The 27216-nt window shown below is 38.2% G+C and overlaps 1 protein-coding gene across 1 annotated transcript in view; it reads left to right on the top strand.

The window, feature by feature from the left end:
• macrod2 (mono-ADP ribosylhydrolase 2) overlaps positions 1 to 19881 on the top strand; it is a 479923-nt gene extending 460042 nt beyond the window's left edge. Inside the window, exons 16-18 of the mRNA XM_007546309.2 lie at positions 15242 to 15277; positions 16622 to 16690; positions 18730 to 19881. Coding sequence (XP_007546371.1) covers positions 15242 to 15277; positions 16622 to 16690; positions 18730 to 18752 — 128 coding nt within the window. The 3' untranslated portion in view covers positions 18753 to 19881. The remainder of the gene's footprint in view (positions 1 to 15241; positions 15278 to 16621; positions 16691 to 18729) is intronic.
• Positions 19882 to 27216: the final 7335 nt, after the last annotated feature.

The raw sequence follows: 27216 nt of genomic DNA, 5'->3' as shown, positions 1-27216 counted from the left end.
TATCTATCTATATATATATAGATAGATAGATATATATATATATAGATATATACACATGGCTTCTAAAGTACCTTCCTCACTTTTTGATTTTGCACATTTCTGTCCACCGTCGTCAGCATTGTCTGCTGACACTCTGCTTTTTTTTTCCACGCAGCTCAGTGTGTATCACAGCTAAATATCTCGGCCCCAACTCAGTCACGCTAAATAAGACACATCTATGTTTTATTCATTTTCACTGCTATTATCAGTATAATGTGTTAATGTAATAATCTGCTCATTCTGCACACACTCCCTCATATTAAAAAAAAAAAACAAAACGTGTAGGATTGTGTTTAGGTCATTTGCTGATGTTTCATCAGATCTTATTACCAAACCAATGCCATCTGTTGTTTACTTAGCAGGTTTTTCATCAAATAAATATGCAGTTAATTCCAAGCATTTACTCAACCCAGTGTTTTAATTCTGCATTTGGCAAAAACAAGATTGCAAATTATTTGTATTAAATAAATTCCAGTTTTTTTTTACTAGAATGATTGAAAAATAAAGATATGTGAAGAGGAGGAGTAGGGGACTTTTGATATTTTGAGCCATGCTGCGTTCTCAACTATTTGCACCATGTGAATAAAATATCACTCTGCAAATGCTGTGAGATTCTATGCTTGATAGTTGGGATATTATAAAAGGCTCCCTAAATTGAATCAGAATCCAGACAGCCTATATGTATGAATATTCATGGCATACTTTAAAATGAAAATGGGAGCTACACTGTTATTGTGTTTGCCTCATTCTGGCGGTTTGCAAGAGTGGGCAGCCGCTTCACTGAGCTCAGTGCAACACCCATAAATTAAAATGAGACCGCCTAAAGCTAGGAATAAATAAATCTGAGTAGTGAGCAGATATTGTTTTTTTCCTTCATGCAGTGAGATTCTCTTGGGAGAATCAATAGCATTTGTCTTGGTTTCAAAGGTAAGACTCAATGGCTGCACACAAATTTGATTCTGTATAATCATATCTGTATATTTCATGGTCTTTTCCCATAAAAAAAAAAACACCTTTGGTGTAGGTTTCAAATGCAAAGCATTTACATCTGCATGATTGCTTGTCGATAGTATAGTAGACTGCTGGTCATTTATTATGTAGCTAGACAACCTATAGTAAAGCTGACAAGAACAGCAGGGATGTTGCAGAGAATTTATTTTTTATTTTTTTCCAAAATTTGTCCTCTTATCTTGGAGATCTGAGCACTCCCTGTTCCTCCTACCTTTGATCAAGCTGCTCCCCGGAGCAGGTTCTCTGTGAGATAAAAGCGGATCCTTTAATGCTGCCAAGAGAACATTTGTTGTAGAATGGTGGTCAGGTGCAAGCCAGGCTCGTAATCATTAGAACAGCACATAAAGACAAAAACCACACTATACAAAAGCCGCTATATTTATTAAATGACAGAATTGCTGTCAGATTTTCAATATCCACCATCATAACAAACAATCCAAAGTCACCTTGTGAACAATATAGATTTTTTTTCTGTCCTTGTCACTGGAATCAAAACTTCAAAATTACTGGAATACCAGACATTGGACAAACATAACAAGATTTTTTAAAAGAGTAACTTTATTATCACTGTGTTTAGAGTTCCTATTTATTTATTCTTGTCATCTTCACGTTGAACTACACACATATACTAGCTCTGGGAAAAATTAAGAGACCTCTTGAAATGATCAGTATCTCTGATTTTACTTTTTATAGATCTATGTTTCAGTAAAATGAACTTTGTTCTTTTATTCTATTAACTACTGACAACATGTGTCAAAATAACAAATAAGATGCAGCACTTTCAGACCACAAATAATGCAACGAAAACAAGTTTGTATTCATTTCGAAACAACAATATTAATGTTTTAATTCAGGAAGAGTTCAGAAATTAATATTTGGTGGAATAACCATGAGGTTTTCAAAGGGGTTCAGTGCAGTGGGCTCTTCATTTGTTCCAGAGCTGTACATTAAATACACTTTGCCCTTATTCTGGTAATCAATGTTGCACATTAATGTCCTATAAGTTTTTCGTCTCTCTACACAGTATACATTACCATTTAACTCATTCTCTAAAATCTACGGTATAAACATTCATCTCCCACGTTTTCACGTTTAGACTGAATTCTTAACTCGATCTGAATCTTGCAACTGAAATCAAGACTCATCAGACGAGTCAATGTCTTTTTCCAAACCGTTTTTGTCCAGATTGGCTGAGGCTGTGTGAAACTTAGCCCCAGTTTTCAGTTCTTAGCTGATGAGATTGTCACCCTGTTTGACATGCTACTGCTGTTGCCCGTCTTTCTTCAAGGCTGATGTGTGCTTAAAGATGACATTCTGCATGCCTTGGTTGTAACAAGTGGATATTTGAGCTACTTTTGCCAAGCAGTCCTGCATCAACAACACCTCTCTTGTTCTTACAGTTGCTACCAACTGGAATTTTCTCATTTTCTGAAACATTCTCTGCAAACCCGATGGTTGTGTCAGGTGCTGAAATACTCAGACCAACCCTTCTGGCACCAACACCCGTCCAACTCCGTTAAATCCTATCTCTTTAGCAAGTCTTCTTCATAATCTCTAGATGCCCAACTGTTTGGGAATCGAGTTTAGTCAGGGAATCCAGTACCAAACATTTGGAAATGCTCTGAGCTGGTCCCTACCATCTGTTTTTGCAGTGTAAGAGAAGATTCAAGCAGAAAGTCCAACTGCCTCCACTAGTGCTACAGGGGGCACTCCCATGGGCACACAAATCTCTTTACCCTCTAAGATCCACAAACAGAAGTACGTTTTAGTGGAGGTGCGAGAATTTCCTTTTAATAACGTTCCTGGGAATTGGTTCCATTCTTTTTTACTTGTATTGTATTATTGATTTTAGGTATTCGACATCCCCAGAGGACCAGTTTAAGAGTGAGAGCACAGTGAGCTCTTCCTCAGCCTGGATTGCCACAGGCAGTTTGAACAAACTATGATGACATAATGACACTTTGTGTTTCCTCTTTGCTGCTAAAGCACCAGGAACAAAGTGAAATTTCTAAGAAATCCATTGTATATCCAGTTGAAGTTTCTTTCCTCCTCCTCTTTTTTTTTTTACCAGCATGAATAATTATTCCTTCAGAACCCGTTGGTATGGTTGGCCCAGAATTTGATGCTGAAATGCACTAAACATTTATGTTTCCTCATCTGCAGAAGCAAAAAGGATTTCAGCATTTACTTAATTGGTTGTTTTGTGGCCTTTTGTCTGAGCACTTTGTGAACGACAGGGTGTTGGAGATGTAAATCTGATTCTGAGGGGAAATTAACACTTTCCTGTAGTGACTTGTCAGCACACAATTAACTTTTGGCATAAAACTTCATACTGTAACACTATGTGACTCTTGAGGGAGCCGTCTGCCACTGGCTAAAAGGACGTTGGCCTTTGCTTTTTAAACAGGCACTGAGAGTTAAGTAATGGTAGCTGTAGCAGTCACAGCTTAGCTGAAGCTCTGTGCCTGAGTGCCATGAGTGGATACCCACAGTCTTATCATTATCCCTATTAAGCAGCTTTTATCGCTGAATTGCATTTGGCCTTTCCCCTCTGTCTTAAACTCCATTTAGTGACTTCTTTTAAGCTATGTTGGTAATTTCAGATCAAGGTGAACCAAACTGATCCTGTCTCCTCTTGGTTCTGTGATGAATAAATGATGGACATTTTTCACAGTTGATTCTGTGGAGGTACATAATAGTAGATGGTGCTTCTTCATCCAAGAGAGTTTTATAAATTTAAAATTCTGTAGTCATAAATAATGCATAAAACGAACATTTCATTTTGGCTTTTGAAAACTCGAAAACTGAAATAATGGATCGTGGCGCAATTATTCTGGGGTAGTGTCAGGAAAAGAAACACATTTTTTGTGATAAAATCTTGATTTAGATTGATTATAAAAATGGATTTGGTTTTTTACTGGGATTCAGTGGAAAAGATGAAACACAAATTCATAAACAGAGCGAAATATTACAAGAGAGAGTTTATTAATTTGATGTTTATTGTTCAAAACCCGAGGATGTTTGTTATTTTTTTTTTTTACATATCAATTTTATAGACAGGATTTTTGTCATGGAAAAAGTGAGATACGGAAAGTAGCACATAGAAAAAATATAACTGCATCCTTGATGCGATTGTAAAGCAAGACCCATTCAAGAGTTTTTTGAAGATTAAGCTGCAGTGTGGACTGCAGCTAGAGTCAGATCTTCAAGAATCACCACAGTCTGACATATTCAGGGTGCTACAGGCTACAACTGCCACTGCCTTACCTTGGCTAAAGATATGAAAAGAACTTGACTGTTGTTCAGTGGTCTAAAGTCCTCTTTAGAGACACAAAAACCAAGTTTTTCAAGGTGAAGTTTCCACAGTCGGCGATGATCAGGAGAGACGTCATTTCTACTGTCAGCCCAGTGTTTTATCAAGTCTAAAGTCAGCACAGCCATTTATCAGGAAATTTTACAGCAATTCATGCTTCCCTCTGCTGACAGGTTTTATGGGGATGCTGATTGGATTTTTTAGCAGTACTGGGAACTTGTCCACATTGCTAAAAGCACCAATACCTGGTTTAAAGACTATGGCAGCAGGAGCAGACACACCTGGTCTAAATACCACAGATTCTGTTTGGGGAAACAACAACATCAGCAAGAAGAAACGCTTAAAATATATGTATAATGTGTAATAAATCCACATGCATGTATGATGTAATCACTGATGCAAATGTTAATTAATAATTTTTAAGAATCTATTTTCAATGAAAAATTGCGTATTTCAAATTGTGTCATCTGCAACTCCAGCTGTAGAACTGCACAGATACATTACTATGATATATCTGCATTGGATGAGGACAAGGCTCTTGTACTGAATTAATGACAGTTCAGCATACTATAGTACAAATTGCAAAGGAAAACTCCAAGGAGCACAGCCACTTATTTTGGAAAACTGGTCATAAATATGCATGCGGCAGGCTTTTTGTTGCTATGGTGACTATTCAGTAACTGGCAGCAGTGACTGACAGTGATGTTAGGCTAAAATTTAGGCTGTTTTGTTTGTTACTTAATTTGTTTGTTTGCTATGCAATTCATGTATTATTACAGACGGCACTATCCATCCCCATCTTGTAATGTGGCTCTTTTGATGAGAAACACTGGACTCTGGTTCTCTTTACTGCTAAGACTAGACCAACAATGCATTTGCCATCCATTACGCCGGTCACCTCTGGCCCAGAATCTGGCTTCAAAGAGACGGGGCTGCATCTAACAGGCTGCAAGGGACACAGTTTTCTGTTCTGCTTTGAAGCTCCTCTTTTGATCAGCTCTCTTCCACTGTCTCTACCCACTGTTTGATTTACAAATGAATCAATTCTATGCACAGGCAGAATTTGCCAGCTAGTAACAAATGGGCTTCTGAAAGGTCTGGAATATCTTACACAGACACACGCCTGCACAGATATCCTTATTAGAGCGGTCCATTTATTTTTGGTTATTTTATGGAGCCTAATATAAACTTTAGGCCTAAACTTTACCTTGGTACCAGAAATATCCCCCAAAAAGGATTTAAATTTCAGACCAGAGAAGTTACTACACCAGGATAGATTTTAACAAGGTACACGGACTTCCTAACAAACCAAACCCAAATGAATAAAACATTTATTTGAGTGATGCGTGATCTCTGTTTGGCTAGCCTGAGGACAATTTAATGCCTGAGCCACTAGAGCTAAAGTTGAGATACAACACTTCTATGAGACCCAGACATGGGAGGCTGGATTTTTTTAATCCTTACCCTCTTGAATTACCATACTTCAGATACACAACAATTTATTGTATTTCCCCAGTTTCCTCTAAATGTGTAGTGTGGTAAGTTAGTGTGTAAACTAGGGTTGTCTCATCACCATCATTGGGCTGGCTATTGCTGTGAAGCTAATATTTAAACAGATATTGTTAGCTTATGTCGACTGGAGGGTTTACTGCTTCACTGTGGCAGATAAAGGAGCCTTAAGTTGCTCTTAAGCGTCACTGTCATAACGTTACAGTGTTCGGTAACACTTTATTTGAAGGGGGGTGAATTGTCATGTCACTTTCATAAACATGACATAATGCCTGTCATGAACATGAATAAGCCTTCATGAATATTTATGACTGTTGTCATAAAGCGTCATTCAGTAAATTATGACACTTTTAATACAAAGTTGACATTATTCAAAATGTCTTTGTTATGACAACTTGACATTAACCAAGAAATCATTACTGATATAAATTTGTTGTAAAATTATTACTGACTGCACTTTAAAAATTAGGTAACTTTATGTTATTAAAGGTAAAGTTTAAACAGTAATGATTTCTTGGTTAATGTCAAGTTGTCATAACAAAGACATTTTGAATAATGTCAACTTTGTATTAAAAGTGTCATAATTTACCGAATGACGCTTTATGACAACAGTCATAAATATTCATGAAGGCTTATTCATGTTCATGACAGGCATTATGTTTATGACAGTGTCATGACAGTGTTATTCACCCCTCTTCAAATAAAGTGTTACCCAGTGTTCTATGTTAACCTGCTGTGAGATGCTGGATTGTTTCTGACGCCTTTTCCACTTCCTCTGGGATCTTACCTGGTGTGCTAGGTCTCATGCTCAGGTCTATGATTTGGTCATATAAACCACTTGAACTTTCTGTACATCCCATGCATACTTGCACCTTGCTTCTTAAGTCCTCACACTCTAAAAGGAGCATTTTCCTGAAACATCTTTTGATTATTTTAATGTTTTACTACAAATCTTGACCTGGTAACATGTGAACGCTGTGTTCCAAAAGTTTCAATCAGTCAGTTAGTGAGAAAAGAAATAATTTACATTTTCTGTCTATTGTATTAGCTCTGAATTCTAGGTCAGGAAATCAACAAATGTTTATTTTCCTACAGTGGAGAAATTCACTTGGTGATTTATGTATTTGCTTGGATTCATTGAGATGCAAAAAATGAAATCAGTCTTCATCTTTCTAACAATTACTGATTTTAATTCTAGTTATTTATATACTGTACACCCACTTTACAATAAATGCCACCTCAAGGCGTTAATATTGGAGTTGCATAATATGAGGAAAACATGTAATATGCAATAGTCAACAGTGATGATGTCTTTCTACCTATAGTGAGAACTCTATCTGGTTCCTGGAAGTAATGAAATTTATAATATCCATCTCAGCAGCATTGACATTTCACTGAGAAAAGTTGCATCTGGCAACAGCAGCTCTTTTAGCAATGAAACTAATTAGTTTAGTTTCATTGCTGGTAATGAACTACAGTTTCTTTCAGAAATATAAATATTTTTTTCTCCAGTTCATTATGTTCATTATGCCATATGTTGATTTTTTTTTATCCTTGTGTTCAACGATATTCTGTAAACAAAAAAAAATAAGAAAAAGATCCTTTGTAATCTCTCTGCAAACTTTTGATTTAGATTGAACTGTATTAGTTCATGAAGCCTGGTTTTTGCCAGTTTTTTTATATATTTTCCACTGTTTTGTAGTTTCAGGTAAATTGTGAAAATGTAAAAGGAGAGAAGTAGTTTGTTCTTACATAAAAACTAGCCTGCAAAAAACCCAATCCCCATCATGTCAAGAGCATATGGTGTTAAGTTCTGTGTGGTATATTGGAAAGTTATGGTTGGTCATCAAATTCATATTGTTAAAAACAGATACTGGTTTAAGATAATTTCCATGAGACGTCTTAATTATCCAAAGAAAGCTGCCTGTCTCCGTTTCAAACTCCACTAGAGACATATTCACTCGGTGCTTTTGTCGGGTCGATCCGTCAGCCCGTTTTCTCGCTGACCTTTCACTGACAGACAGATGCTTTTCCTGGGTTTTTGTTTTCTCTACAGTGTAGACTTGTGTTTTGATTATATTGACCAGTCCAATCTATGATCTAATTTAGACACCTTGAGGTGTCTTTACAAAAATAAAAAAAATTAAAAAAATAGACACAACACCTAAAACCAGCAAACATGCTTGCTCGTCATGGTCCCCCAGCAGTGGTGCGTCCCATTTTAATCTATCACCGTGGTTCGCCACGTCGTGCAGTGCCAGATTCACTGTTCCCCAGCAAGACGGTCTCTGCCTTCATGTAAGAAACCACAAAAGGTATTGAAAACAGCAGCGGGCAGCTGCCTTGCAGCGGGCCCTCTAGCAGCGCGGGGGGAGTCTAAAGATTATGTAAAGTATTTCAGTGAGTGATGAGAGCAGAGCAGGCCACCACTGACAGCAGGTTTAGCAGGTATGTAGGTCACACACAGGGAGGCCTCTTTTGCATTATTCCCTTCCATGTCTATTTTTGTGTTGTCTTCTCCGTTCACTCCTTCACTTAATCAGCTCCTCACTTATTCCTTTCATCTCCTGGTATCTCGGTGCTCCGACTCCTGTTTTAATCTCTTCAGTTGTCTCCTTACACACCGTGGTGGCTGTCTCACGCTACTTTGGATGAAGTGGGGAATAATAAAGATTTTTAAAAAAAATTAAAAAAGGAATTGACAGACACTGCCAACTAGAACATTTTTCCAGCTTTTTTTTTGTTTAGTTTTTTTCTACGCAGGGCAGTTGGTGTGTTATTAAAGTCATGCCATTGGTCATTTTCTTCTAATTTTCTTTTATTGTTAGCTGCAGCATATTTTCCTTCCTTCCACCGCTTGCTGCCCTCTAATCATCTTTGCTTTCCTCTGAGTGGGAGCTTAACCCCAAAGCAGATGGTGTCCTGTTCTCTTTTTCTCCTTATTCAAAGTGCTTTTTGTTTTCTCATCTTGTCAAGCATGGCTCAGGGTTGTGTAATAAGCTTGGGTCTTTTCAGCGTGTTTAGAGGACCCTGACCCAACTTGGAGCCACCCCACCACAACCACCACCACTGCAAGGTTACCCAAACCCACAGGGGTGCACAATGCTACTTAGTGTCTACAACCCCTTGGCCTTTTCTTAAGGAGAAGAAAGCCGGAATATTAATGAAGACTCTTGGCTTTTTCAGGAGGATAACAGTGGAGAGGGGGCAGTCACAGTGTTTACTGAACAGACTTGTTTTCATCTCCACGGCCCGCAGGTCACAGCTCAGTGCTCTTTAATTGGCTTAGATTGTCAGACAGTGTTCTACCTCAAAGAAGAGAAAACTCCAGCTATCCAATACTGACACACCTCCCTTTCTCACAAATATCCTATTTTTCCTCCCCCTCCCATCCTGTTTTGGGAGAATCAGCTCATGCAGTTAAGCTCTTTCCACAAGCCTGCACTACAAATTTAACATTAACATATGAACATAGGCTGCTTTCCACATTTACCAGCTCATTAGTTCTTTTGGTTGGGCAATTGAGGTCTGCTGTTTTGCTTCAGTAGGGATGTCTTTGATTATTTTTGTAGTAGGCTTGCCAGGCCCAAAGCTGTTAGTCCATGTAAAGTTCAATGAGAGATGCTTTGATACTTCTTTAATACACATGGTTCAATACGGAGCAGACCAGAGGCTCTAAAGACCACCCGGTTTACGTGCTGAAACTATTCTTGCTCTCATTTAATTCAGTCTGTTTACTAGGTTTGTACAGTCTTTAAAAAATTAGCAAAACTGTGGGATTGAATTTTAGTATTCACCAGGTCAGAATGTGTGTGAAGTAATTATAAAAAAACGTATCACACATCTGTCAATCCTCCATCTTATTTATAGTCAGTGGTGTTTGCTGGTTCTATATTCAACATTTGAGCAGAGTCTGCGAAAACCACAAGTGAACTTTTGCATCTGTACTTTAATAGCAGTTTTAAAACTATAAAAACTGTTATGAAAACATGAAGGAGATCAGTATTTAGCATAATGAAAAACTGGTTTATCAAACTGAGCAGTCTGGTACAATAATTTAGTACAAATTTAATCCTATGCACTGGGAATGCAACGAAGTAAAATTCAGATTGTTGTTTGTTTTTTGTTCTTCACTGTACTCTGAATTTTCCCTGTGGAGGTTATTAAAGTATATTCATCCATCCATCCATTATGATACATGCTTATCTCACAGAGGTTGCGAGGGATGCCGGTTCCTATCTCCAGGTCGCCAGTCCATAGCAACAAAGTATATTCATTCATTCCATAATAAAGTATGTTCTAACCCAGTCCAATCCAAATTACAATATGAAGCAGTGAAATTTTGTTTAACATTTACTGTCAGTTGGTAAAACATTATTCAGTCTATGGAAGCTCAGACAACTGAATTTGTAGCAATCCTTTCTTCTGAAAAAGTTATCTTCATTTTGTGGAAATAAAGCTTCGACAGGTAGTGCTGCCGGCCTTGATAGTTTCTTTCTTTATTTCTCAGAACGCCCTCAGGTGCCTAATAAAACCCACAAAACAGAGCTTACTCTGGTGAGATAGAAATACTTTGTATTCACTGAAGGAGATTTAATCTGTAAATGGACCTATCAGATGATATCCATTGCTCAGTGTAAGAAGTCAGCAGTGAATGGTTTTTAGCTCCTTCCTGAGCTGAGACTGTGATAGGTCATGTTCATTGTTTGACTGCGAACGGCTGGACACCTGTGTGATCTTCTGGAGATCAAATCTTCCAGACCGGTTCGCACGGCATGTCAAAACCATGGCTCTGGGATTAAATGAAGGGGAAAAAAAAATTATCCTGGGGAACTGACTCTGCAAGGTACAGATGTCTCCACACCTCCATTGATTATTTTTTCCAACCCTATTCTTTTACTGTTAAAGAAGGATAGTTGAATAAATGTCACTGAGGTATCGTGTGGCTGTAGGACAAAGAGAACATCCTCTTCTACCCAAAGGGTCCCATCTGGAACATTAAGCAAAGTCGGCTTCCAGTTTGTTAACGGTGGTGTGACAGATGAGATTTGATTATGATGAGAAATAAACGGGGATTTTGCCAAACAAAGGCGGCCACTATTCAAATATCTGTTTTTCATACAAAACTTTTACTTGCTTCTGTCTATTTATTTTAGATCTAAAGAGATTTTCTACTGTAACACATTGTTGTTGTGCAGAACACTAACGCTGACCAACAAAACGCTAACTACCCCTTGTCTAATAAATGAATGGAGGGTAAGGGGATGTAATTTTCTGCTTGTCTGCAGATGAGGGTGACTTATGCCCAACTCTCTTCCTTCCTGTCCTCCTCTTCTGTGTGGAAATGTGAGCACATGCACATTTCCTCTCCTCCTGAAGGCTGGAACTGATATGAAGTGCTAAAGATAGTAAAGGTTTCCTAATCATTCTAGAGTTTTTGTTTTCAACTCTGTGACCTACAGTGGATTTAATAAATCTTAATACCCCTTATATCTCTGAATCTTTGTTTTGCTGGTAGAAACTCCAATGTGTTCTATTGGGATTTTGTGTGTTAGACCAGGTGTGTCCGCCTCCCGTCCTCAAGAGTCAATATGTCCAACATACCTTAATCAAATGGCTGAATTACCTCTTCAGCATGAAGTCCTGCTAATGACCCACTTAGTTGAGTCAGGTCTCTTAATGCAGTGATGCATCCAGACATTGCAGGACATTAGACTTCATGGACTGCAGTTTGACACTTAAGTGTTAAACCAACAGAAAGTAGTGCATGATTGAGAAGTGGAAGGAATAGGATACATTGTTTTTAATATTTTTTGAAATAGAAATTTGAAAAGCGTGGCATGCCGTTTTATTCAGCCCCCCGGGGTGAATAAACCACCTTTTGCTTCCCAAGTGTTTTTGAATGTCCCCAACAGCCTTGAAGTGTCAGATTATCAAGTATGCTCCATCTTGTCACATGGATAAGTTTGGATCAAATACATGTCATTGTAACTCTAGCAAAATGCACACCCATTATGGTCAGAGAGCTTACATTGCCTCTGCAAGGCTGTGCATGGTGGCGCCGTGCACAGCACCTCTGCATTGTCATCCATCAAAATTATAACCTAGAAGTCCTATTTTTTGCAGGATGCTGGAGCACATATGGAGTCCGTCTACAAAGATCATACCATTCTAACAGGAAAATCTATCAGCACAGCAGCTGTATTTTCAAAATAATTCACTAAGACAAACTACATTTACTTGAAATACTAGCTATAGTAATGAACATATGGGTATATTTATACAGATATGCTGTTGGCATGTATCATTTAGGGCGATGCATACACACAAAATGTGGCTTTAATGCTAAAGGCTTTGTGTGCAGAAAAGATGCATGCGTGTAAATCCTGGGTTAGGTTTTGTGAATTTATTACTATTTATGCGAGTCCTCATAGCTACGCGTATGCTTAACTGTTTGGTCTGATCTTTATTTAAGGGAATCAGAATCAGTGTGGTTGACCGAATGTTAACATTACCAGAGGTAAGAATGTTTATTCGGTCTAGGTTTTGAACTCCGTATCACAGTGGCACTGTCAGATATATGGAATTAGATCAAATAATCTTGTAAACATTTTTGTTTCAGCAGCTATGAAGCAGAAACAGGATGTGTGAGTTTTCAGAAACATTGATGTAATGTCTCCTCGGCCTCCTACAGACGAACTTACTTCAGCGTGCTGTTTTTCTCATCTTCCCTTGCCCTCTCAACACTGTGCCTCTCCTTCACCATAATCTTGACGGAGGCCAGTTTTTTCTTTCTCCCCCCATCTTGTTTATGTGTTTGCCACAGCAAACTCCCAGATCTTTTTTCTAAATGATAGCCTCTCCACTCTCAGCTCACAGGAGCCAAATTAGAGAGTGAGACAGAACTACGTTCCAAGCTTCAGGCAGGCAGTGGGAGGCTGGGGCCACAATCAGCTGAAACTGTGGAGCTTTTTTTTTGTTTTGTTTTGATTACTGTCGGATATTAGAGGAGCAGGATGCTACCTTAGCACCAAGACTGTACTGTTATTACCTTGGAGGGAAGATGTTAGAAGTGTGTGGAATGAAGCGAGTGCTTTAGTGAGCTCCTTCCTTGAGCTCCCTGCTTTTGTGTTGCAGGCTTTGTTCTTACATCAAGCAACTTCACACGTCCCACTTCCAGTTTTCTTTAAAGATGAAGCTATTTACCTGAATATAATAAAAAAGGAGATATTTTGTGGAACCCAAGTAAATCTGTTACACAGAGTGAATTATTTCAAACCTCCTTACTTTAATTTTGATGATTATGGTTTAAAGATGATGTAAACCCAACCCATTTGGTGAGTTAGAGAATTAGAGTATTACATAAGGTAAATAAAAAATTTGTTCATTTCTATGCACATAATACTGGTCCTCTAGAGTCTTAGACTTTGATTTCCAAATGAGACGTAAACTTTACTTTCATGTGAAAAGAGAGAATTAGACCATTGAGCAACAGCCTGGTTCTTTTTCTCCTCAGCCCAGGTAAGACACCTGTAGCCCATGTGTAGGAAAGCAACCAGCTTCTTTAGCAATCTCCTTGTCTTACCTTTTTTATAAAGCGTGTCAATGACTGTCTTCTGGACATCTGTCCAATCAACAGTTGGCTGGATGATTGTGTCCGACTGACCCAGACCAAGAGACTAATTAGAGGCTGAGTAAACTCAGTGTATTGAGTTAATCACCATCGATTAATGTGACATCATAAGTCACATTATGATTACGGTTATATGTAACCGTTTTGCAATTTTCAAAATTTCTGACACCACACATGTTGAGTTTTAATTATCTGTAAATCATAATTGTGAAGTACAAAATGATATCCATGGTTTTCAAAAAAGATTTACAATTTAATAGTCGAAAATGTATTCTGTCCTTTGTGTTTGTGTACCTTTTGTCTAAAAGCTGGCATAAATAAGTCGGTCAAATATTATGTTTTACAAATTGAGCCAAAAGTTTAAAGTGCCTTCATCCATATGTTGAGTTTTTATGTCAGAGGTTTTCTTCCTCCCCATAATGGACAGATTTGTGCCTTGCATAAGTAAATTCAGTCCCGTCAACAGATTCTCCCTCCTGGGCTCCGTCTCTGAAACTTCTCCAGAGAGACCATGGGTTTCATAGTTGCAGGTTTAATAACTTCTTCCTTGATTTTCATGTTGATGACTTATGCAAAGGTTCTGCATCTCTGAAGGCTATTTACAAATTAGGTGCCTTATAAATTGGTTACCCAGGGTTTTATTTAGGGATGCCTGGTTATGTCTGATATTCAGAGTATGAATTAGTCATTAAAAGTCAAAACCAAAGACCAAGCAGAATTTTTGGAGGAAAAAGGGCTCAGTGAAAAAGAAAACTAAGCACAAACAAGTATGCATAGTCTAAACTAAAAGAACAAACATGTAAACATCGAAAATATTCCTTTTTACTCTCTGTTTAAGGATGATATTTTGCCTCGTGGGCAGTTCAATGTCTCAGATTAAAAGGCATAAAGCTATACAAAGGCTCAGACTGTTGTTGCTTCATCCTTCCTGCTTCTCAGCAGTACTTCTGTCCCTCTGGTGTCTACAAAAGGAAAAGTTTATGCTGAAATATTGCAACAGATTAAATACAAAAAAGAGTGTGTTTTCTTCTTTTTATGGACGTCTTCAGAGCAGCCACGGAAACAAAGACTAATGTTGCTTACATGTGCTTTTTTTTAAAGGTGGCATGGTATTTAAATCCAAAGCTGTAAGGATCACCAGGAACCTCCTTTTTTTTTACCAACTTGGTAAATGACCTTGACTGCAGACATACAGAATGACGACTTGCTTTGGATCCTGCACATTCTTCTGTTGTGTTTAAGCAGTTGTATTTGTTTACATTATCACAAGCCTGCCTGGGGAGAGCGGGTTATTTTTGTGACGTGCTTTGTTGGGATGATTGTTGTTCCAAAGAAGGAAATGCGGAGGTTTGCTCAGGGAGCGACGATAAAGGAGTTTTGTGACTACAAAGGTAACAAGTAGGATAGAGAAGAGGGGGAAAGGATGTTTGTAGGGGAAGGGGAGGAGGGTCTCTAGCTGCCTTACAGGGATGGCAGCCTGTAATTAATTTTGCATGAGTCTTTCTCCCATTGTGTGTTTGTTTTGTTCTTTTTTTGTGAAGTATAACTCTTTAGGAAGGCAGTGAGTTTTCAGGGATGAGAGAAAGCATTGGGTCAGAAGTGTGAAGCTGCCATAAAGTCCTTGGACTAAAAATAAATTGGAACAGCAGCTTGCAAGCAGAATGATTTCAGACAATGATTAACGTTAATACCTGAGTAAAGGCAATGTCTACATCAATATCTGCTCTGCATTACAGATTCCTCTGAACCCAACGCTGGCACCAGCAACGGTGGTGAGTAGTGATGCTAAACACTTTGTGTAATCAGCCCAACACAAAAGGAGAGGAGGAAGAAAAAGGATATGCAGTGTTCAAAAATCATTCACAAGTTGAAATCTGAAAAGTTTGGCCTGTTTTTAGTTCAATTTACGCTACCGTAAATAGCATGTTCAACTCATCATCCTGAATACACTATCCCTTATAACTTTAAATTTGCTATGAGGTGCTTTTTTTAAGAGAAAGGGATTGAGGTTCACCTTCCAGTATGACAATAACATTAAACAGCCCAAGTATGCAAAAAAGGTTCATATCAAAGCCCTAGTATAAGGCCAATAAAGTCTGAGGCAAGCCTTGAAAGGTATTACTCACATACACTTTCCTTCGATCCTGAACTATTTTGCAAAGAAGAGTGGACATAAATTTCAGTCCAATCATATAAACTAATTCAAACTCAATTTAATTTTGTTGTTAGTTTTCTGTTGAAGGAAACCATGCAGATTGCATTGAGTCATTGACTTGAAGCATTCATTCCCCCTGAACAGGTCTGTGGCGGCAGTAGAAAAGAAAAAAACTCCCTCTAGCGACCGTCTGCAGCGACCTTTAGACAGAGCAAATACACAGAAACAAACAGAAGAAAGGATCAAAGTGTACTTTCTATGTTAAAGAAAAGTGGACATTTAAAGGCAGAATAGTGACTCCTACAATGGCTTCATCTAGAAGAGAAATGCAGCTAAGCAGATGAACTAGGAACTCATTTTCTTTAGGGTTTCTTTAGAAAAGCTCAGTAGCTATTTCTAGGAAAGTTACAGACTTGGCATCTAATGAGGTGACTTCTAAAGCTAACTTGGTTGCACCTGATTTCATTTACCAGCATCAGAGTAAAGAGGTTCAATTAAAACGGATGCCATATTTTCCAGGTTTTTTTTGTAATAATAAGTATAACTATGTATCATTTTCTTCCCTTCCATGACTGCATCTTACTTTCTGTTGGTCTGTCGTATAAAATCCAGATAAAATACATTTAATGTTTTGGTAAAAGTGAAGAAGCTAAGAGGGATCGTCTACTACCGACAGCCACTCGGTTTCTTCTTGCAACTTCCCTTTCTATTTACTAATTCACACCACATGACGGTACATATTAGCATTCAGTATATGTGGAAGCTGCTGAAACTGTTTTTATGATAAAGAATGTAGTTTTGTGAAGGAGGAACACTACCTTTAATCTTTAGCCTTAGACAGATGCATGAACTATAAATTTGCTCAGGTTGATTCTGAAGCTTTGGTGAGCATATGCTGTTGAGGTATGTTGCAGGTTTTCTTTGCTTATAACCCTTTCCCCCCCATTTTCTGTTCTCTTAGAGGATATAAAACCTGTTGAGAATCCAGAAGAATCTTCTTCGACAAAACCTGAAGACCCAAAGCCCAAAGGTAAGGGCACGGAGGAAACATTAACAACCTCTCACGGGCTCATGCACATCTCTATTTTTAAGAGGGTTCCTATTAGTGGCCACAGCCACTGAATTAAAATTCAGTTTATTCAGAGAATCCTGAGCTATGTGCAGGAAATTGTTGCCTGGGTTCATCCCCCTGCATCAGTTTTCCTCCCCGTCTGTCTCCATCTTCCCGTCTCTGTAGGGGAGTGCAGGCCATTTGTACGTGCTCCTCCAGGGCCAAATGCATTTGTAACTCCACTCAACCCATTTCAGGTCTGCAGTGTTAACCCTGATATCTCGACACACAAGTGTCGGCACGTCTTTGGAGATTGAGTGTGATAAATTACCTGAAAACCCGACCATCGGACGTTTAATAAATCAACTGTAAAATGTATATTATTTTAACATGCAGTGACCGCAGTGGTAGTAATCATGCCAATAAATCATGTTTGATAAGGGTACTGTGCCACTGTTATTCTCAGATTTCTATCAAAGTTTTGGTCCAATTGCATTGCATTTGTATATTGACACATTTACATTTCTATCACTGGAAATGTATTTTGTTTTTTTTTTTTGTTTTTTTCTTTTCCATTCAGGAGAATTGTTAAGCCAGAAATAGGGACTTGGGTATTGCAAAGAGGAGTTTCCAGGTAGAGGGGAAAAAAAAGAAACACAAGTATCTGCTATGAACAGATTGTTGGGTTTGAATAAATAGGACAGAGTAGCAGCATATGAAATAAGTTGGCAGAGAGACACGTGGTGGTGTAGAAAGGGAAAGCTTTAACAATGCCAGACAAAGCGTCAGGGAAGAAAAAGGTTGTTGTCTAACAAGCGTAAAGATCACGGTGGGATGCTTTATTATGAATCTGGTCAGCATAGACTGTTCTTTTTAATCAGCTAGAGTACAACTTAGGAGAATCACAACAGGCCGTCCTCTTTTCTGAGTCCAGGTAATGGATTATTTCAGCTTCACTAAAGGTTAATAAGATAGAGAAATGGAACGGCCTCTCAATTTCAGATTGAATTTTGCCTAAATTTTGGGTTTTGATGCAGAATATTTTGATCTGAACCACGTTGACTCGGCTATACCTGTAATTTGATAAGTATGTTTTAATTCGGCACTCCAATGCAGCCCAAAACTAAGGCCCACAGTGGGAGAGGATGGGGGGATATCTCTATATATGTTTGACTATTTATCTATTCCTATTAAATAACTAAAAATGCTTATATCTTCACATTTAATAGGTCAGACACCAAATACATCCTAAAATTCATCATTTAGCATAGTGGAAACTGTCTATGAATTACTGCAGAAGTCAGTATAAAACTATGAACATGATATCAGTTATTAAAAAAAAAGATTAGGGTTAGCCCTCGACACATAGGCCAGTTTTGCCTCATTTTTGCAGCCACTCTGATCTTTTCCTATTCTGGTATTTAATCATTTTAAATAAAAAAAAACATATTGCAAACTTGAGAAAGCTGAGCAGTATGACTTAAAACTGAGCAAATGTATAAAAGCATGACTGACCTTTTTCCCCTGTTTATTTCAGCATCATAACAGGTTAGGATGTTAAATATCAAACAGTAAGAAGTTTGATATTTATACTCATTTTGTATACATTTTAGTGGCCTTGCAGTATAAAATTCTGAGTGGCAGGAAAAAGGGGGCAAGACTAGGATGTGTGTCGAGGAGACTCATTTTGAAATAACTGTTTTCGGGTATCTGAAATAGTGTGATGAGAGTTTTTATATCAAGCACACAATAAAGATGAAATTGCCAATAAGTTTGTATAGCAACAAAAACGTAATGACACTGGCAAATAGAGTCATGACCTAAGGAAAAAGTAAACAACAAATAAACATATTTTTGGCACACACATGTAAGGCACAAAATAAATGTAATCAGTTACAATTTTTTTTTATTTTTATTAAGTATATGTTTTTAAAATGTTAATTTTTTAAGAATGGAAATTAAAACTTAAGCACGGTATTTGACGGTATTTTCACGTCCCATTTTAATTTTCTGTCCAGAATCTGCTGAGAACAAAGAATGACCTACTGAGAGGAGAACAATCAACCTCATCTGACAGCCAGTAAACTGTGCAAAGGCCAACCCCACTGGTGTCAGACGGGTCCATGTCAGAATGGGCTCTGACACTGGCCCAGGACAACCAGAAACTTCACATGATGCTCACAACCCCAACTTTAATTAGCTCTCCACCTTTTAATTCTTCCCTGAAGTATGTATGTACTGTATGTAAATGTATGTATGTACAAAACCTTGCTATAGGACTTGAACATATCAACCAGAAAAGAAGAGCCATACCTCACTGTGTGTTAGTCATCCATCATTTTGCCAGCAGGGTGCAAAGAGACGAACCAGGTTCAAGTGTTTATTTGCTAAAAGCCACTGTGAGAGCTCGGTCAAGCTGTCAGAGGGCAGCAGCCGCAGCTCCTACATGTTGACACTCCTGACTGGATGAGGCTTAACATCAACCTTTTTGTTCCTACAATTCCAACTTGGCAATATACAGGTTCATGTTCTGCATTTATGGGGCTTTTAGATTGCACCGTTGGTGCAGCGCCAAGTCAAATTAGCCAATAACTGCAAGGCAACGTGCCATTCCCTGGCAACTCATGCGTTAACATCCCAGATCACACAAACCAGGATGCGGCCGTCTCTTGACAAATTGATTAGCCCTTTTTTTTTTCCTCCCCCTGTTTTCTTCGCCTTTTCCAGTGCATGCCAGAAAATTGCTTTGAATTTCACTGTCATAAAAAAAAAGAACTAGCCCTCTTCACTTTTGCTTGTCTTCTTTCCAGATTGTTTATAATTGTACGGGAAGGAATCTGCCTTATTTCATATCAGACAAAAAATAATGGTATCAGACTTTAGGAGGAGGGCCAAGTATGATTTTATGCTTGTGTTTTGCTTGCAGATGATTTGTATTTTTAATTACATCACAATGGCTATTGCCTGTTGTTAAACATTTCTTGTTTTATTGGGTTGAAATTAAAATGGTTTTACTTTCTTTTAATCGTTAGCTAATTATTTTGGGTGGTGCCATGCTAAAGAACAGATGAATTACAGTTCTATGAAATGAAATGATGATGCCTTCATACTTTGATGTTTGCTTTGCTAAACTATAACAGAAACAACTAATAAAGTTTAAATTCAAAGCCCTGTGTCAGCTTATAATGCTCATTGTGTCATTTTGGTTTCGTCATGACCTGCTGTGCGTTTTAGACCAGGAAATTCTTAGTAAGGAGGGAAGTATTTTGAAAAATACAACCAGAAGTTAATCAGCAGGAAATCAATATCCAGGCATTAATTTTTGAGTTTCCTAATGACTAATCTCTCCACAAGTGTTCACTAGCAGAAAAATTATAATTTGCTCAATTGAATCTGAAACTTTGGGTTTTATTTAGTTTTGATCTGTCAATCACTGGTTAGAGCAGAGGTTCCCAAACTGTGGGGCACGCCCCCTAGGGCGCCGTCTGGATAAAAAAAAAAAAACATGAACGCTGTATGCGTTGGGTTTTTACCTTAGAATGGTCAACTCTCTGTTATTTCTATGTCAATTTTATCAGCAGTTAAAACTGTTTAATCCGTTTTTAACATGTCGTACCCTTTTTTTCCAAGCCGCCTTTAAATGCAAAATGAGCGCTACTACGCTCGTGCTGGGTTTACACCTGTGCGGCAGTGAAGGAGACCTGCTGCTGCTGTGCAGAGCTGCGCAGGTTTGTGTTAGAATCATGGCAGCAAACCAGCAAAACGCAAAGAACTTTTCACAGTTTTTCCCCCAAACTAACCAGAAAAAGCTTGGGAACCACTGGGTTAGAGTAATTCATGGGGGAAAAAATGGCTTCCTGCAGTGTCTTATTGATCGATAAAAGACAAAAGTTTTCAAAAATCCTATTTTGTTTTTCTCTTTGCATTCATAAATGGGGACAACCAGAGTTGAAGTGCATGTTCCTGGTAGAGGTATTTACTTTGTTAATATGTTTGAAAGTTACTGAATTAATAAAAACGATCCCGGATACAAGATGCGGATGAGATGGTGGTTTGAGCGCCAAAGGCAACAGACTGACAGCCAGAAGGCAGAAAACTTCAAAGTGAAGCAAGGCGACGACTGACGCTCTGTTTCGGCATGAAAGCTTCTCTTTAAAAAAAAAGACATCCCTTTGTCAGCTATTAGCATAAAGTTTTCAACTAGTTGGGTTCATTATTTCTAAAAAATCTTTATACCCATGCACAAAAATGTCTCACAATACACTTTTCCCTTTAACATTTGTTTGCTACAACATGCAGAACTCCTGCTGTTTTAGGTGTCGGTACTCAAGAGGAAGGGTCCTTTATTGCACTAACCAACTTTCTCACAGGTTTACACCAACAAGTACATGATAAGATCAAGTTCAGCCCAAGATGACAACCAAAACAATAGAAAGCTGCTAAATGCTTTATGCAGGACACTCTACAGTAAGTGGCAGTAAGCCACAGACTCGTGATGTGGTTTAGCTCCATAATTTTTAATCAGTTATAAAGTCTGATATTTGGAGCATATCAACCAAGTTTAGTCTGTAAGCTACAAAAATTGCTTTGAAGGGTAATAGACTGGGTAAAACAAATGAGACTGCTACATGTATATCTAATACAAAACAAAATACAGAAGTAAAGGCTGTTCAAGCTCAGTTAGAGACGGAAAGTCATAGCCGACATCTGTCCTCCAGGCATTTAGATACAGTGTATAAAATGGCAATCTTATTTCCCTCACATTAAGTCTACCCATTTGCATCTGGATTTCCTTCAAGATTCTCACAACAGTTTTCTCTAATCATGTTCCATTCCTCCCTCTCAGAACAGGTGGAACTGGGTCAGGTTGCTTACAGAGACCTTTTTATTTCTAGCTAGAAATTCTTACTTTGTGGCGGCCACTCCAAGACACTGACTGTTTTATTCTTGGGCCACTCTGTAACTAATTTGGCTGCATGCTTAAGGTCATTTCCCATTTAGAAGATCCATTTGTGACCAAGCGTTAACTTCCTGGCTGACGTCTTCAGATGTTGCTTCAGTATTACCTAATGTTTTTTCCTCATCACACCATCTATTTTGTAGATTTGCTGCCAGTTTGCCCTGCAGCAAATCTCCCCCACTAAATGATGCTGCCAACTCTGTTAGCAGGCTTCTCTATCTTTCCTTTAAAAGCAGCAATAGTTCTAATGGCACACTTAAATTTTGGTTTAAGTTTGACCACAGAACAGCTCTCCAAAAAAAATAAGTTTTTTGCCCTTGAGTGGTTTGGAAAAATCTAATCTGGCTTTCTATGTAGCCTTTGGACTAATACTTTATTCCTCCTCATTGAACTTGTATTGGTACAGGACACATTTCAATGTAGATAATACTCTTCCCAGCTTTACTGAGCATTTTTACAAGATTTTTTAGCTTTTATTCTGGAGTTGATGGGTACAGTTTGCACCAAAACTAATCCATCTGTGGGATATAGAGTCTTTCCCCTTTTTTGAACAGATAAATGTGTAGCACCTTCAGGCATCTGGAAATTTTACCCACGGCTTAATCATAAATACGGAAGTCCATGTTTGTCTGCTTTTCCCTCCCAGGGAGGTAATTATCTCACTCCAACTATCATGTCCTCTTTCACCACAACCATAAATCTCCTTTTTGGTCTTGCTTTCTGCCCAGTGGTTCCAACCTCAGCATCCTTCTACACATATAACATATACATCCCCGTTCCACCTGTGTCCCTTTTATTTACACACTTTTTCCTCTACTCACCGTCGATCACAACGTCATCTATCTTGGATGTTTTTTGATTTTTCCATGATGTAACAGAAGGAACATTATTAGAATATTTTTTTCTTAATTGGTTCTAGTGGCATTTATTCGAGAGTGGTCTGACAGGAAAGCAGATTGAGGGAAGAGATGTGGCAAAGGTCAACAGGCCGAAACTCAAACTTTTGATACGGATCACCTGCTTTACCCCTTCACAATCACCACACTGCAAGATGTTTTAAAATACATCCATATGTGTGCCTCTAAATAACTCACATGATGAGATATCTTTCAGATTTCAAAGCAATCATCATCATCTGGGCTTTACCAAATTGTGTACAGATATAGCAGTCTCAGCATACATACGCTTCTCAATTTTGAAGAAAGTATTAAAAAAGAAATCACTCTGGCATTTATAATGGAAACATTATTGGTAATTCTAGCTGACCGAACTGAAAAAGGTTTAATGTAATTTAATGTGAGAAAATGAAATTGAAAGAAGGTGTCTTTCTTATAGTGTGTACATATCTGGTTTCAACTGTATAAAGAAGTGCAGAAAATGACAGGCTGCTCAGCTGAATTGATCTCAAATGGTTTTTAAATGGAAACTAAAAAGGTCTACTGTTTCCTCTTAGCACTGTAACAGAAAGATAATGCCTCTGTGAAGCCCAGCAAATTCCCAGGTTGCAATTTGCCAAAGGACATATCGACTAGCCTGAAGGAAAATGAAGCAATATTTTATGGATGAAAGTAGAGGATTTTTTTGGAGGAGGGATCAAGAAACTGGAGATGACCCCCAAGCACCGACTCCAACCCACAGCACACTGAAGCATGGTGGATGAGGATGCTTATCTTGCTACAGTGTTGGGACTAATTATCGCATAGCAGGTGTCATGGCTCCGTTTGAATACATCATAATACATGAAAAGGTCATACTCCCTTGTGCCAAAAATGAATTGTTCTTTAAAAAGGCATTTGAACAGGACAAAATGCCAAACACGCCAGAAAGGCAGCAGCATCTTGGTTCTGGAGTTGCTGGCCCAATGCCCAGACTGTAATATAAGAGAAAACCTGCAGGATGAGAAACTGTCTTTTTCTTTAAAAAACGGAGGGGAATTAAGTATGTTCCAATCAAACTAGGTGCGAATACCTGTTAGCAGACGCCAGATTTGGACGACTCCATGCTACAAAGATGTGCAATGACATGTCACAGTAATTCACAGGGAAGATAAATCTTCAAGCATATTACATTTTACACAGTACATCAGTTTTTACAGGGGAAAAAAATCATCACTTTCTAAAGAGACTTAAATTTTGTACATCTTCCTATTTTGACCTTGAATTTGCAGCGCTATCAATGCTGCGCCATGTATGTCAATAAAAGGAATAAAATAAAAGGAATTTTAAGCTTTTTCTCACTTTTTTAAACACAATTTTCACTGCTCTGAGCAGCGGTACTCTAACTACACACCACTGTCCGACACCGAAGCCGGATGCAGAATTTAAATCAAACTCATTTTGCCTTGCTGAAAACCTTCCTTTGTTTCATTCCTTTTGTGCTACAGCTGGAAAAACAAGCATCAGCAACAGGGGTTTTTGTCGATGTGAAAAGTCAAAGAAAAACAAGTTTTACTCCACCGTACCAGCTGTTTGCATTGCATTATCTTGTCGCCTGACAAGCAGAGGTCTGCAGTGATTGTCCCTGGACTGGTGACTGTTTAAATTTTAATGAGTTCATTTAAATGTTGCATGTCAGCGCAGTAATTTCCCTTAACCTGAGCAGTAGGTGGTGTCAGGGGGAAACAAGCTTGGTTTTAAGAAACCAACTCCTTGGCATGCAAAGGATTTCAATGCTAAAATAACAAACCTATTCTTCTACACAAAAAACAGTCCCATGTCCCAGTTTATATCTGATGCTGTTGGATTTTCTGGTTTATATCGGAGTTGCGAGGCTCAAACTGTTGACTCACATCCTTAAAAGCAGCACATCACAGGCGTTGTGTCTGTCCTCACATTAAAGTGAACCATAAATACGTGTTAGGGTATTTATACGTGGCAAGAAGCGGTGATTGACATGTGAGATATGTTTTTGTCAGTCTCTGACAAGGCTTGTCAAGCAGCAGCGGGTTGATGTGATGTGCTCTATTTATTTCCTTCTTCCAAATGAAAGCTTAGTGACGGCTCTTCTTACATAAACACACATTACCTTGTTCTCTTCCCATCATTTAACTTTTTCCTCTACTTATTCACTGCTAACCCCACCCACTGTCTCCCACCTCAGTACAGCAACCCCGTGCTGCTCTGGCTGTTAACACAGCAAGAACAAATTGGAGAAAAGTAATTCCAGCTAAAGCTTTAAATCCCAACCCCAGAAAAGCCTTCTTTTTTTTCTTTTTTTTTTTTTTGAAGTACAGTGTTTGTCCTTCATGAAAATTCATCGCCCCCTCAAGAGAAGGCATCAGTATAGGTGCACTAAGTCGAGATAAACACTCTAATTGGGATGAAAATTGACGGCATTCATTATGGATGCCTGTTTTTTTTTGTTTTTTTTATTCAAAGCCGACTAGGGCCACTGAAATGTTGAAAGGAAATTGACTTGCAGCTTTTCGGGTTCGCTTTGAACAACTAAGAATGTGTCGATAAAACTTTGCCAGCGCCAGACGTATATGGGAATGATGTTCACAATCTGGCTGAAAAAAAAAATGCTTGTCTCATAACCATACAAAAAAACTAATTGACTAATTATAAGTGTTGTTCTCTGTTTTTGCTCCAATTAAGTTGAGTCAAGTGAGAAGGAAACATTATCTCTTACTGTAGTTACAGTCGAACCTGAGTGTAAAAAGCAACAGTTTAAATATCTATTCCTGAGTCCGTTGCAAACGTATTCATATTCTTTCACGTTTTGTGATGTTACAATTGAAAAGTAGAATATAATCATGGAGTGGAGGAAAATTATATTTTTAAAAATATTTTAAAAATAAATTTGTTTCTAGATATTTTTAGAAGACCATTTAATAAAATGCACTTTTAAAATCTAGGGGAGCAATAGCTACCCTATAGAGTCACATAATTAGGGAATAGAGACCAATTTCATCTCAGTATATTGACAGCTTTTCTTTAAAGATCCATCAGATTTATTGTTGAAAATAAGTAAGCAAACACCAAGCGGGCCAGCAATACAGTTTTGGTGACATGTAAATAAGATTGCCTTATAAAACAGAAGCTGGGGATATCTGGTGCAACACTGCTAATCCACGATTCAAAAATGAAAAAGTCATCTGAAAACCTACCACCAGCTAATAATAATCAGAAACAGATTCTCATGGTTACTCTTGAGGAGCTACAGAGAGCCACAGCTCAATTTGTAGAAGGGCCAACAGAACAACACCACTACTGGGGAAGCTGTGGCTCAAAGTGGTCTTGTAGTCTCAAAGTTGTGGGTTTGATTCCCGTTTCCTACCCTGCCAGGTGTCATCGTGTCTGTTTGTGAGCCTATGTGATTGAGACTCATAGTACAGAGGCTCAAAGCATATTCATGTTTAGATTGACTCAGACCTAAATCTAATCTGTGATGAAAATGTATCTTTATTAGATCTCAGAACCACTCCATTCAGTCTAACTGAGCATAATGTATTTTACAGTGAATACAAAATACTCCCATTTTACAGTTATGCCCTGCTTTGTTTAAACACAACATAAAACCACAATAACATACATAGAAATTCGTCGTAATGTGAGAAAGTTCAAGAGGGTGTGAATAGTTTTGCTAAGCACCATTTTTTGCTTCGCAACAGGCATCAGATTCAGATGAAAATGAAAATTTCTCTCTCAGTGTAATGACATGGTGATAATTCGCTAGAGTGCTATTCACACCTGAATTCATTTGGCTTCTCTTTTCAAAACAAAACATTGCTTGCTTCGGGGTAAAATATTAAGTTTCACTAAGTTATGAAACTAATTTGTGTGCTACAGAAATGCAGCAACAAATATTTTTTTAGCTGCTTTACTGCTGCTAAAAAGCTACCCGGAGCCGTATAAAGTCTTGCATTTAATGCCATCTGGTGATAAACTTTCGTTAATTTGGCACCATTAGTTTCAGACTGTTCTCATTATCCAATAGGTTAAAGCTCTTATGCAGGGAAACAACCTTCTATTTAGACAACAAATGCATGCAATTTCTGTGTGTGCAAAATGTCCTTTCAGGAAGAGGTAAATCGAAACAAGATTTAAGTGATAACATTTCTTTTTGGAGCTCTGACAGAGTGCAATTGGGGGAGGCATGAAGAATGCTTCTGCCCTTGTTAACAAATTTACTTCAGAAGTCATTAAAATGTTTCTGTGCCTGTCGCTTTCAACAGGAGAAAAACACCCAGGAAGCCTAATGAAAGAAAATGAAAAGCAACGGCTCTAAAACGCTCTGTAATTAATTTGGACATTAATAAATGCATTAGACTTATTTAGCTGTAACTTTGTGAGTAGTTTGGTAATGCCAATGTTCTTTCTCATTAAAGCTAAATGTCACCTGGATCTTGGGCTTCCTGGGATTCAGGAAATGAGTCAGCAATGCATTTAAAGATGAACGACTTGCACACAGAGAGGAGCAGGGTGTCTGGTGGGGCCCTGCTGCTTCCACTCCAGCCATGTAATAGGAAAGCATTTAACTGCAAAAACTGAGCAGAGATAAGCTTGGAAAATTAGTGGGGAATAATTTGTAGATTTGAAGAGTG

This window comes from Poecilia formosa, unplaced genomic scaffold (genome assembly GCF_000485575.1).
Source record: "Poecilia formosa unplaced genomic scaffold, Poecilia_formosa-5.1.2 Scaffold15, whole genome shotgun sequence".
NCBI classification, from domain to species: domain Eukaryota; kingdom Metazoa; phylum Chordata; class Actinopteri; order Cyprinodontiformes; family Poeciliidae; genus Poecilia; species Poecilia formosa.
The sequence above is the reverse complement of the archived record's forward strand: the minus strand, read 5'-3'. Positions and strand labels throughout refer to the sequence as shown.